Here is a 12,402-nt window from a genome sequence, read left to right on the forward strand (position 1 = left end):
GCTGCCCGGCTCAGGGAGAGAGCCGGGGGGGGGGAAAAGAGAGAGTGACAGGGCCAACGGGGTTGACCAACTGGGGGTCGAAGTCTATCCGCGCAGGCCGACAACCGGTTTCAACTGTCAACGGGAGGTGGTGGGCTGGGGGAGAGAACTGGCCCAGAGAGGCTAGACCCTCGTGAGGGGGTGGGTGCGCGTGACTTTAATGGGGAGGGTGACGTGAGGGCGTGTCTGGGGGGGGGAGGGGCGGGCGGGGTGGGGTGTGGGGAATGCAGAAGCAGAAAAACAGGAGCGAGGGAGGGAGCGGACAAGGAAATGGGTGAGGCCCTACTCGAGTGAGTGAGTTATCCCTTGGTGGGAGGGAGAGGAGCTGTCCGAGGGGAGGGGAGGGGCGGGGTTGGCTGACGGCGGCCATTTTGTGGGGGTGGGGGGGGGCGGGGGAGGAGGGGGAAGGGGAAGGGGGATTGGGAGCCGCCCGGTCATGGAGGTGTGCAAGCTGGAGTCGTGCAAGGCGGAGGCCTCGCTTGTGGCGCTGACGGACGCAGCCTTCGATAAGGACGAGGGCGTGCGGCAGCAGATCGCCCAGTCGCTCTACGAGCTGGGCTGCCACAACACGGAGCAGGTGCTGAGCGCCTGCTTCGACTTCCTGCTCAAGCACAGCCAGCTGGTGCAGGGCCACCGCACCGCCATCTTGCAGTGCATGGAGCGCGTCGTGCGCGACAACATCAGCCAGCTCGGCCTGCCGCTGGCCAAGAAGATCATCAACCTGGCCTCCGAGGAGATGATCAAGTCCAGCGAGACGGCCGTGGGCTGGAAGGAGGCGGCCAGCAATCTGCTGGTGGCTCTGGGCTCCCGGTTCACGGACGAGATCCTGGAGGACATCCTGCAGAAGCTGCAGCCGGGCGTGGTGCCCCAGTTCATTGTGGTGCAGACCCTGGCCAACCTGGCAGTGGCCAACGTGCACGGCATCGTGCCCTACCTGACCACCACCCTGCAGACCATGCTGCCCATGTTCCACATGGTTAAGCAGGACAACATGAAGTGGGCCTTTACCTCGGCCATGGCGCTTTTCAGCAAGAGCATCCTGGAGTACCTGGTGACGGCAGACCAGGCCTCCAGACCCGTGCTGAGCCGGGAGGCCTTCGCCCCCGACATCTACGCCGCCTACAGGGTCCTCTTCGGCACCTGGCTGCGGAACAAGGACGTCAAGCTGCGCTCGGCCATCGTAGTGGCCCTGGGGCACATGGTCCACCTCCTGCCCCCCGAGCGCATGGACGAGGAGCTGCCCCGCCTCCTGGTGGGCGTCATGGGCCTCTACAAGAAACGCTGCGAGCCCTGCCACGTCACCCAGTGCCTGCGCAACATCCTGGAGGCCGCCATTGAGGTGACCAGCCACGTGCCCGAGACCCAGATGGACAGCCTCCTGCCCCAGCTGCACCACCAGGCGTGCCTGCCTGTCGACGGGCAGGACCCGCTCAGCGCCCGCAACCAGCAGGAGGTGCTGCAGTGCTTCACCATCCTGTCGCACGTCTCCATCGACGCCGTGGTCAAGTTCCTGCTGCAGAAGCTGTCCAGCAACAACGAGAAGGTGCGGGTGGGGACCCTGACGGTGCTCAACCACGTGGTGAGCAGCGGTTACAAAGCCCTGGAGAGCAAGAAGGCGCTGATCGTCAGCGGCATGAAGCAGTCGCTGCAGGACAGTGACAATAAGGTCAAGAAGGTGACCGCTCAGGTCATCAGCAGCATGGGCGAGCACGGCTACCTGCAACTGGAAGGGGGCGCCATCCTGGTGGATTTCCTGGTACAGCAGTGCGCCCTGATACCCGACGAAGGGCTCGGCCACCACCACCATCACGCGCCGGACGCGGACGAGGTGAGGGACGAAGACCTGTGCGAGCTCTGCGAGGGCATCCTCAGCTTCCTGGTGTCGCTGGAAAGGATGGAGGACGTGCTGTGGCCCTTCCTGCTGGAGTTTGTCACGCCGGCGCAGTACACCCACGCCCTGGCGGTGGTCTGCCGCTGCCTGGAGCAGGTGGGCAACCGCAAGAGGCGGCAGAGCCTGCAGTACGTGCTGCTGAACTACAACGAGCGGCTGGGCCTGCCCAAGCCCCACACCTTGCTGGCCCGGTTGCTGGCGGTCTCTGCCCTGCCCTACGCCGGTCAAGGCCGGGGTCTGGCCGCCCTGAGCCTGCTGCAAGTGCTCAGCCCCAACATCCACGCCGACGTGGTGAAGCTGTGGGACGAGGAGCTGCCCCAGCTCCTCCAGTTCCTGTCCGAGCACCGGGAGGATACGCTGCCCCAGAAGCTGTGGGAGGACAAGCTCTTCTTCTTCCTGTCCCGCACCCTGGAGACCATCACCGACGAGAAGTGGACGTGGGAGCTGAGCGAGGAGATGACCCGGCACATCCACAACTACCACAGCTACCCGCGGGAGAAAGCCTTCCTCTACAAGTGCGTGGGCATCGTGCTGGGCCAGACCAGCAACAAGGACGTCATCAACAACGAGCTGCAGGAAATGCTGCTGAGCGTGCAGCACAACGAGGCGCTGGAGCGCGAGGGCCTGGCCACGGGCATCGGCTTCTGCGCCATGACCCACCTGGACGACACGCTGGCCAAGCTGGACGACTTTGTCAAGATGGACATCGTGAAGAAGACAGCCAGCTTCTTCAACATCCTGAAGGAGAAGCTCGACGGCGACATGGAGAGGGTCAAGAGCACGCTCATCCTGTGCTACGGCTACGTGGCTCTCTACGCCCCCGAGGGCCTCATCCTCCAGCGGGTGGAGATGCACATCCTCGACCACATCCTCAGCCTGTCCAACACCAAGGTGCTGGGCATCAAGGTGGAGACCAAGGACCTGATGATCAAGTTGACCCTGATCAAGGCCGTGACCCTGATCGCCAAGGCCGTGTACGCCAACAGGGGCAAGCACTTGTTCAAGTTCAGCCGCCGGGAGGAGGTCCTCTCCCACATGCAGGACCTGATCACCAGCGAGTCCAAGGCCCACCTGAAGTCCCGGGTGCGCCAGGCGGCCATCAATGCCTGCACCCACCTCATCCGGCTGGAGCCCCGGCTCAACGAGATGGAGTCGTCGGAGCTGATCCGCACCTGCCTGGAGGCAGTCTTCAGCTTCCCGCCGCTGGACAGCGACAAGCGCAAGGACACCCGGAAGGTAAAGGAGCGCGAGGTGCTCCACACCGAGACCGTCGCCGCCCTGCATGAGCTGCTCAAGGAGTTCCTGAGCCAGAACCTGACCTCCGAGGGCCTGGAGTTCATCTTCAAGCACGTGCAGGAGTGGATGGTCTCCACCAAGGACCACGAGCGGGAGAGGGCAGTGGAGGCCATGCTGGCCCTCCTCGCCTTCTACCGGGACCGCTTCAAGTCGGTCAACGTCAGCACCTTCCACAACCTGGGGGTGCTGGTGGGCCGCTTTGTGCCTCGCTGCGCCGACCCGGTGCTGTCCATACGCTACATGGCCATGGACGCCCTCTACAACCTGCTGTACATCCAGGTGCGCTATGAGGGCTGCGTGGTCAACCAGCCGGACAACCTGGTCGACCACCTCGGCGACATCAAGGAGCAGCTGCAGAACCCCGACAGCCACGTCCTCTTCCAGATCTGCCACGACATCGCCAAGGTCATCTCCAACAAGCTGCCCCGCGACCAGCTGCACCCGCTACTCTTTTCCCTCTTTGAGGGCCTCTCAGACTACCATGCCACCTGCTCCAGCGCCACCTCGGTGGTGATGAACACCCTAGTGCGTCGGCACGGCGCCAACCTGAAGGACTACATCCCCGAGATCCTGGGCCACCTCCAGTCGGGCATGCCCACCATCGCCCTGGAGCAGGTGCGGTTCTCCGTCATCCACTTCATCTCCATCCTGACCTCGCAGTGCCTGCCCGGGGTGCTCTCCTACCTCCTCTTCCGGCCCCTCCCCTACGACAAGTACACCAGCGCCATCTGGCAGTCGCTGGCGCGCGAGGTGCAACTGGCCACCACCACCATGGACTACCTGCTGGGCAAGATCAACGACTACTTGTCCCACGAGGATCGCAGGGAGGGCGTCGCCAAGCGCCCACCCTCCACTGGCACCTCGGAGACCGTGGCGGTCATCTACGCCTTCAACGAGATGGTCGCCAACCCTGAGTCGACAGAGGCGGTGGTCAACCTCTACCCCAAGCTCTTTGGCACCTTGCTGCTCTACCTCAGCTTCATCGTCAACGAGAGGATGTCCGAGCTCCAGGGAAAGGGGGTCTCCAAAAAGAAGAAGCTGTCGCTGCAACTCCAAAACACGCCCAACCTCAACATCTGGGACGCCTCGCTGGAGGCCCTCAAGCTCATGCTGTCCCGCGGCAAGACGGAGGAGGTGGCTGCCATTATGGAGGACGAGGGTGGTTGGGAGCTCCTGAAGACCCCCGAGGACCACCAGCGGGGGGTGGCGCTGCTGGCCCGAGCCTCAGGCAAGCACGGCGCCACCTACCTGCCGGACACCGTGCGCTTCCTGGCGCCCATCCTGCACAACCTCCACGAGCACCAGCGGGTGACCGTGGCAACGTTCTTCGGCGAGCTGCTGGCGTCGCCCGGCGCCCAGGAGCCGGCGGTGACCGAGCTGCTGGTGGGCAGCCTGCTGCGGAGCCTGGACGACGTGTCACCCACCGTCCACTGGCTGTCCATCCGGGGCTTGGGCAACGTGGCGGTGGGTTCCCCGCAGCGGATCCCGCGCTACGCCGAGCGGCTGCTGGCCGCCATGGTGGGCGGCCTGGACGAGAAGACGGAGCTCAACGACCTGATCGTGCTGGAGGCCATGGCGGGCCTGGGCAAGGTGCTGGCGCGGCTGGACTCGGCCCAGGTGCGGCCCATCCTGCCCAGCATCATCGGCACCGTGCAGCCCTTCTTCGAGAACGAGAGCGACAAGCTGAGGGCGGCCGCGTTCTCCGTCTTCGGGAGCCTGGCGCGCTTCGGCGACGGGCAGCCAGAGCCCGCCTTCCTGGAGCACGTCCATGCCAGCCTGGTCAGCCTGGTGCTGCACCTCAACGACAGCAGCGGCGAGGTGGTGAGGGCCTGCAAGGCGGTGCTGCAGATGGTAGGCCCGCACCTGTGCTCGGAGGGCCCTGGCGCCCTCTTCCGGGGCGAGCTGCTAGAGCAGGCCAACGTCCGCTACTGGGAGTTCATCGCCGAGCTCAGCAAGGTCATCGTCAGCGAGTTCCCCGATAAGATTGGCCTCTACCTGAACGCCAGCATGTCCTTCTTCAAGAGCATGCTGCCCGAGATCCGGGGCAACGCCGTCGTCCTGGCCGGCTTCATCCTGCAGAACCTGCCCAGGGAGTACGTGGAGGCCAGCACCGACGACAACGTCTGCGTCGCCATCATCATGATGCTCCACGACGTCTCTCCGTGCGTGCGGGTCAAGGCCGCCCGGGTGCTGGGCCTCCACCGCGGCTTTTGACCCGCTCCCTCCCCCCACCCCCACCCCCACCCACCCACCACCGTCCCCGACCCGAACCGAACACCGGGAGCAGCAGAGGTCAGCAGCCTTCCGCTCCCTGACCTACCCCCGCGCCACCTCAACCCAATCCCCAGTCGCACGGATGGAGGGAGGAGTTTGGCCAATCAGAGGGAAGGGGGCAGGCTGCCCGCCAGAGGGCACTGGCTTCGGGAGGCCCACTCGCAGCAGCAGCAGGAGGTTTGGTGGGGAGCCGGGGAATGGGTGCGTGGGCGCCTAGACCAGCGTAAAATTCAATAAAAGCGTACGCAGAATGCCTGAGGCTTGCTTCTTTTCTCGCCCCCTTCCCAGTTAAATAACACATTCAGGACTGCTTCAATTGTCGTTTTTATTCTGGGTTTAGCTGAAGGTCAAGACAGCCACACTCAACACGATATTGCACTGGGATAAAACATGCAGCTCACACAGGGCAACGAGGACACCGCGATCGTGAACAGGGCGCCACTCAGGAGGGGCAGGGAGAGGGGCAGGAAAACGGCAGCACCATCCCGAAGGGTTCGATTCGGGGAGGCAGAGGAAGGATAAAGTACAGGCGGGCGGAAATTCAGTCTTATCAAATCGCGGGATCACTTCCCAACTCGGTTTATTTTCCTTTCTTTATTTCTCTTCACTCTGGAGGGTGAGATGGACATATCCGCAGCGTTTGACGTAAAGACGCACTGGTCTAACTCGGGTGGGGTTTAGTGTCTTCGAAAAGCAAAGGCAGAGGACCAGGGACTGGGACAGGGAAGAGGTCACGCAGACCCCACTGCGCAGATATCCCCAACGTGGGTGATGTTCATCTTCGAGGGACTGGGACAGGGAAGAGGTCACGCAGACCCCACTGCGCAGATATCCCCAACGTGGGTGATGTTCATCTTCGAGGGACTGGGACAGGGAAGAGGTCACGCAGACCCCACTGCGCAGATATCCCCAACGTGGGTGATGTTCATCTTCGAGGGACTGGGACAGGGAAGAGGTCACGCAGACCCCACTGCGCAGATATCCCCAACGTGGGTGATGTTCATCTTCGAGGGACTGGGACAGGGAAGAGGTCACGCTGACCCCACTGCGCAGATATCCCCAACATGAGTGATGCTCATCTCCTGGGGGGGGGGGGGGGGACGACAGATAACGGCCGGGGATCTTTCTCTCCCGCCTTCAAGAGCACATGGTCAGGCAAATTCAGCTGGTCATACATCCCCTTCACCCTCTCATAGAGATGAGCAGAGGTTGACCAAATCGAGGAGGCATTGCACTGACACTCAGCGATTAAATACATTTTTTTTGTGTAGTTTCCTTTAAATATTTACACTTAAAAATAAGTTAGTTATTCACACATTAAATACACGTGAGGGAAGACTTAAACCTGCTGGTCCTACACCATGACCAAAACGTCAAAGATTAGGGAGAGCGTCACAGCGGCCATTTTGTTTTTTTTAAGCCGTGGATCAGCAAAGCATTCAGAGAGCAAGCTGTCTCCATCCTATGACAAACTGCAATGCGGTGCCTTTCAAAAACAGATCTGCTTTCTTCAGCTTTGAAAAAAAAAAGGTTTTGAAACACCCACCTCCCAACGTGGTCGAGAACATTCTAGAAACACAACAGCTCAACCACAAGACAGCACTGCACCCACACAAGGCCTCAGCTCGAAGGCCGACCAGCTCCCTCTACACAGAGGGAGGCTTCAAAACAAAAGTTGGTTTCTTCAATTGATCAGCGGGTGGGGGTGGGGGGGAGGGGGAAGCAAAAAAAAACTCCAAGAGGACCCTTGCCCGAGCCAACTTCAGCTATGCCACAGGTGCTCAATTCCAGACTATCCAGCAATTTGGTGCTGGAAAGGAGGGAAGAGAGAGGGAACAATTGGGGGAGGGGGAGGTGGTATTGAGTGCTCCAATTCAGAACACTTAAGAGCTAAGTGGGCAAGCAAATTTAGCACCTGGTTAGGCAAACATTATTCCTGGAATTCTCCTGCTGCCAAAGCACGCAACACGTCAATCAAAACCGAGCATGTGCCATTGTGAGGCCTAGTAGCTTCCAGGGAGCAAGGAGAGCTTCCCCACTCCCCTCCAATCGATGGGGGGAGGACGGTGGCAGCTGTTGGGCAGCTCTCCGAGCCATGGGCTTGGAGGGTGGGGGTCAGGGGCAGGAAGCTACATTCTGGGAGCCAGCAGGTTGCCTTCCGGGAGGGTCAAGCACGCAGGCGGGTCAGAGGGGAGCGTTCAGGGGCAGGGAACATGAGGGAGGAGACAGCGTGCAGGGACGGTGAGAGGGAGATCGAGAGAGGAGTGCCGAGGGATCTCTACTCCCGGGGTTCGTTGGGGGGTGGGATCTTGTGCTTGCTGGGCTCCACGCCCCAGATCTGTCGGGCGTACTCGGCGATCGTCCTGTCGCTGGAGAATTTTCCGGAGGTGGCGATGTTTTTGATGACCATCTTGGTCCATTCCCTGGAATTCTGCAAGGAGAGAGAGACACAGGAAGATGATGGATAAGAGAGAGAGAGAGAGAGAGAGAGACAGACAGAGACAGAAAGATTAAAGGTGGGGATTGGTTCCATGGAACGACCCTGATCAATGTTACTCTTGCTTTTCCACGTCTGTCCTGAAAGGAATCACCCCACCCACCACCCGATCACAGAATGGTGACCCTGAACAGCCTGCCTCAGCACTGGGGCAATCAAACAGGCATGGAGCGGGTGATGAATAGCTGGATGGACCACGGAAGGAGAGGAGGGTGCGAATGTCACTGTCCTAGCAATCCAAGGACCCAGGCCTAGTCCTGTTAAGGAGCTGGATTCAAAGCCCACCATGGCAGTCGGTGGTATTTAAATTCAGTTCACTAATGTTGGAAATACAAAGCTAGTCTGAGATAGAGACCAAAGTGTTGCATAGCCTCGGCCAGGTTTATAATGCCCTTTAAGTGAAGGAAATCTGCCATCCCTACCCATCTGAACTACACGTGACTCCAGGCTCCACAGCGATAGGGACAACTATTAACTGCCCTCCAAAATGGCCCTAGCAAGTTGAGGGGCAATTAGGGAGGGGCAACTGGCCTTTGAAGCCACAGCCGTATCACGTGAACGAAGAGGAAGTGACTTGCTCCCCAACCAGGTATTTTGAGCAGCAGGAAGTGCGTGTACATTCCTGAACTACAACTCGCCACAGTCCTCTTGTCCCAGTGCATGAGGGGACAGTGACTATGGGCAGTACAAGGAGACTACAGCCTCCACCTCCCATCACCATTGCTCACACAGCGGGCATACTAACCTTGTACAGGGCACTGACGCGCTCCTGGCATTTGATATAATCCTCATAGTCAGCAAAGACCTTGAATCTGTAGGAAGAGGAGAGAGAGAGAGAGATCGTGGTGAGTTAGGAGCTGGATAGTTTGCCAGCACAGCCAGATGGTGGTGCCAGTACCTGCCCACTTCACGACGGCCCTCCAGCTCCAGTGGTGCCACACACCTCCCAGCAGGTCGCAGCTCATCATCTGAAGCCCTGCTGTTTCCTGACCAATCCCTCACATTCCACCTTCCATTAGAGTCAGCACATCCAAAACACTGCAGCACCATACCCAAATACGTACCGAGTCCTTTTCAGCCTCTCCGCTCACAAACTTCACACGGCTGTAAGAACGCTTATCAAATCCCTCAAAGACCTTGCACATTCTCTCCACCACTCCCCCGATCTCTGGAGCCCATCAACACACCAGGGTTTCGGCAGCCTTCCACGATAGCCAGCTGAACACACTTCATTCCCATGGCGACAGCATTCACAGACGTGCTGCCAGATACCAGGGCACTCACACACTCAGGATTCCCACTGTAACTATCTCCACGTCTTGCTCACTCCACCCTTTCTGATGTTCTTGGAAACTGAACACTTTGGCCAAGCTTTTAGAGACATGGTTCTGATCTCATCTTCGGACACTGTTCACCAACCCTCCAAACTGGGCAGCATGGACCCTCCGACAGTGCGGCGCTCCCTCAGTACTGACCCTCCGACAGTGCGGCGCTCCCTCAGCACTGACCCTCCGACAGTGCGGCGCTCCTTCAGCACTGACCCTCCGACAGTGCGGCCCTCCCTCAGCACTGACCCTCCGACAGTGCGGCCCTCCCTCAGCACTGACCCTCCGACAGTGCGGCCCTCCCTCAGCACTGACCCTCCGACAGTGCGGCGCTCCCTCAGCACTGACCCTCCGACAGTGCGGCGCTCCCTCAGCACTGACCCTCCGACAGTGCGGCGCTCCCTCAGCACTGACCCTCAGACAGTGCGGCGCTCCCTCAGCACTGACCCTCAGACAGTGCGGCGCTCCCTCAGCACTGACCCTCAGACAGTGCGGCGCTCCCTCAGCACTGACCCTCAGACAGTGCGGCGCTCCCTCAGCACTGACCCTCAGACAGTGCGGCGCTCCCTCAGCACTGACCCTCAGACAGTGCGGCGCACCCTCAGCACTGACCCTCTGACAGTGCGGCACTCCCTCAGTAGAGACCCTCCGACAGTGCGGCACTCCCTCAGTACTGACCCTCTGACAGTGGGTTGGGATTAAGCAATCAAGGGTCTGGAGATGGAGTTTGATCCCATGATAAAGTGCCTCAGGAGAGTGAGCACCACACGCACATGCACATATTCTGTCGATCCTCTACCAGTGACCACTCCTGCATTCCTTGACCTACCGAGAGCAACTGCACTGACAGTTGGCGATGTTTAAGCATCCCCCTGCTGAGCCTACACTTATCAGAGCAGCAGCAGCCTTCCATCCACTCGGGGGTGGACCCAGACCACAGGCCCTAGTGTTACCACCTTGGGGGGGGGGGGCTGGGGTTGTTCCCTCACCTGTCGTGGTGCATTAACATGTCAACGATGCCCTTGAAGAGGTCAGGCTCCTTGGGGCTGAAGAATCCACTGTCGATCTGGTCGATGGCCAGCTTCAGTTCCGGCAGACGGTCGTAGTAGGACCGGGCGTTGTAGCTGCAAAGACCCAGAGCAGAGCACGTCGCTTAGCGAGGGGGCCAAGGGTCAGAGCAGAAGTAACACTTGAGACCCCCTCACAACCCGTCCCGTCACGCCCCTCCCCGTCTTGGCACGTCGCTGCCCAGGCTGCCAGCTGGAAACCGGACCACAGTGGGCATCGGACTGACATCTGACCAACATCCCTGCGCAAACCACAGGCCTCCTTGCCAACACACGCGCTTGGCTGTTGGGGTCCAGGGCTGCCAATCTGAACTATCACGTCGCCCTCCTCACTCAAGGATGGACACAGGGTTGTTCAGAGATGGACCCACTGCCTTGAATGAAGGGGCTTGTTCTGTGGCTAAGGGTTGGGCTGGCCTGTTGAATTCGAGAAGGATGAGAGGTGATATTTTCAGGGCACACGACAGGGCATGAGTGGGAGGATACTGAGAGAACGTTTGCCCTCCCAGGAAAACCTAGAACAGTGGACGGGGCTGGGGAGGCCAACGATAAGATAAGAAGCCTTCCAAATGGAGGCAAGGACAATTCTCTTGGAAGCAACCATTTTCCACAGAGCGGGGGAGGCAGAGTCCTTGAATATTTGAGGCAGAGGTCGATTTGACTCACAAGGGAGACAAGAGTTTAAGGCTAGTGGGTGCGGGTGGGTTAAAAGGCAGAAATCAGGTGTCAAGTTGGCCACGCTTTTAATGGACGCAACTCCTGAGGGGCGGAATAGCCTGCTCCTGCCCCTAATTCCGACTGGAACAAGGGCTGGCTGGACGGTGATGCCCATGTCCCGCCACTAGCTCATGTGCAAAGCCAGGCCGACCACGTTCAGAGGAAGCCCTGGGCCCAGCCCTTGCCACAGCCTTGGAGGCAGGGGTCTACTGCCAGGACCCAAGGGAGGTACAAACAGGCGATGGCCCCCTCTCACTCCCTGCCAAACCAGGCTCTCGCTGCAACGTGGGCTTTTACATCGTGCTCGGAGGGCCACATCCTCCATTCAACACAGAGAGGGACACCCCTAACCAACCCAACTCCCCGATCCCACAGGAGATTCCTTCTCGCTGTGCCATCGTGCAGATTCCACGTCAATCCCTCTGCGCCACCTCCACCCAACCCAGCTGTGCCCGGCTCTGCCTGCTCCCTTACCCCCTCCGGTCCATGGCATCCACCTCATCCACCAGCATGCCAAAGATGAAGAAGTTCTCCTGGCCGGCCTCCTCAGCCATCTCCACGTTGGCGCCGTCCATGGTGCCAATGGTTAGGGCACCGTTCAGCATGAACTTCATGTTGCCAGTTCCCGACGCCTCAGTACCAGCGGTGGAGATCTGCTCCGAGAGGTCGGAGGCTGGGATCACTGCAAGACAAGGGGCACAGACAGCAAATGAGAGAGCAAGTGGTGAGGGAGGGGGCGCGGCAAGGGACACAGAAGGGCAAACCGACAGAGTGAACGAGAGAAAGGGAGTGTTTGAAGAGTAGGGTGGGTTCTGTATGGTGAGGTGAGGGCAGCATCTCACACTGTGCACAGAACATTGAGGCCAGATGCAACCGGCATCCACTCAGTGACACGCTGGCGTGTTCTTGTTGCCCGAGGTCGGCTGTGTTGCTTGTGGGCCAGGCTGGGTAAAGATTTCCTCCCCTGAAGGACATTGTGAACCCGATGTGTTTTTCCACGCTCCGTTAGGTATGCTGATTCTTCTATTTAGTAAAAATTTAAATTCCCAAAACCTGTGGCTGTTGAAGAAGACCGTTTTCTCAAACACAGTCACGGCACGGGCAGCAGACATTGGCTTAGCAAGCACTGCACACAGCTCAGGAAGGATTATGGAGCTCGAATTATCTGCTGTAGGATCGTTTCCACACATACAGCTCCTGTATCACACTCTCTGTTTGTATGTGTCTCTCACAAGCGTGTGATCACATGTCAGATCCACATTCACTCCACTCTCTCTCGTACTTGCACACTTTTTA

The 12,402-nt window shown here is 59.5% G+C and overlaps 1 protein-coding gene and 1 pseudogene across 1 annotated transcript in view; one reads left to right on the forward strand and one right to left on the reverse strand.

The window, feature by feature from the left end:
- Positions 1-475: 475 nt before the first annotated feature.
- On the forward strand, positions 476-5,743 carry LOC122547818 (maestro heat-like repeat-containing protein family member 1 pseudogene; annotated as a pseudogene).
- Positions 5,744-5,806: 63 nt separating this feature from the next.
- LOC122547819 (glycogen phosphorylase, muscle form-like) overlaps positions 5,807-12,402 on the reverse strand; it is a 103,022-nt gene continuing 96,426 nt past the window's right edge. The window contains exons 16-19 of the mRNA XM_087983598.1: positions 11,581-11,788; positions 10,312-10,446; positions 8,743-8,809; positions 5,807-7,931 (exon numbers count right to left, since the gene is read on the reverse strand). Coding sequence (XP_087839724.1) covers positions 7,779-7,931; positions 8,743-8,809; positions 10,312-10,446; positions 11,581-11,788 — 563 coding nt within the window. The 3' untranslated portion in view covers positions 5,807-7,778. The remainder of the gene's footprint in view (positions 7,932-8,742; positions 8,810-10,311; positions 10,447-11,580; positions 11,789-12,402) is intronic.

The sequence above is a fragment of the Chiloscyllium plagiosum genome, unplaced genomic scaffold (genome assembly GCF_037043375.1).
Source record: "Chiloscyllium plagiosum isolate Xiang-an unplaced genomic scaffold, Cpla_swu_hap1 HiC_scaffold_46, whole genome shotgun sequence".
In the NCBI taxonomy this organism is placed as follows: Eukaryota; Metazoa; Chordata; class Chondrichthyes; order Orectolobiformes; family Hemiscylliidae; genus Chiloscyllium; species Chiloscyllium plagiosum.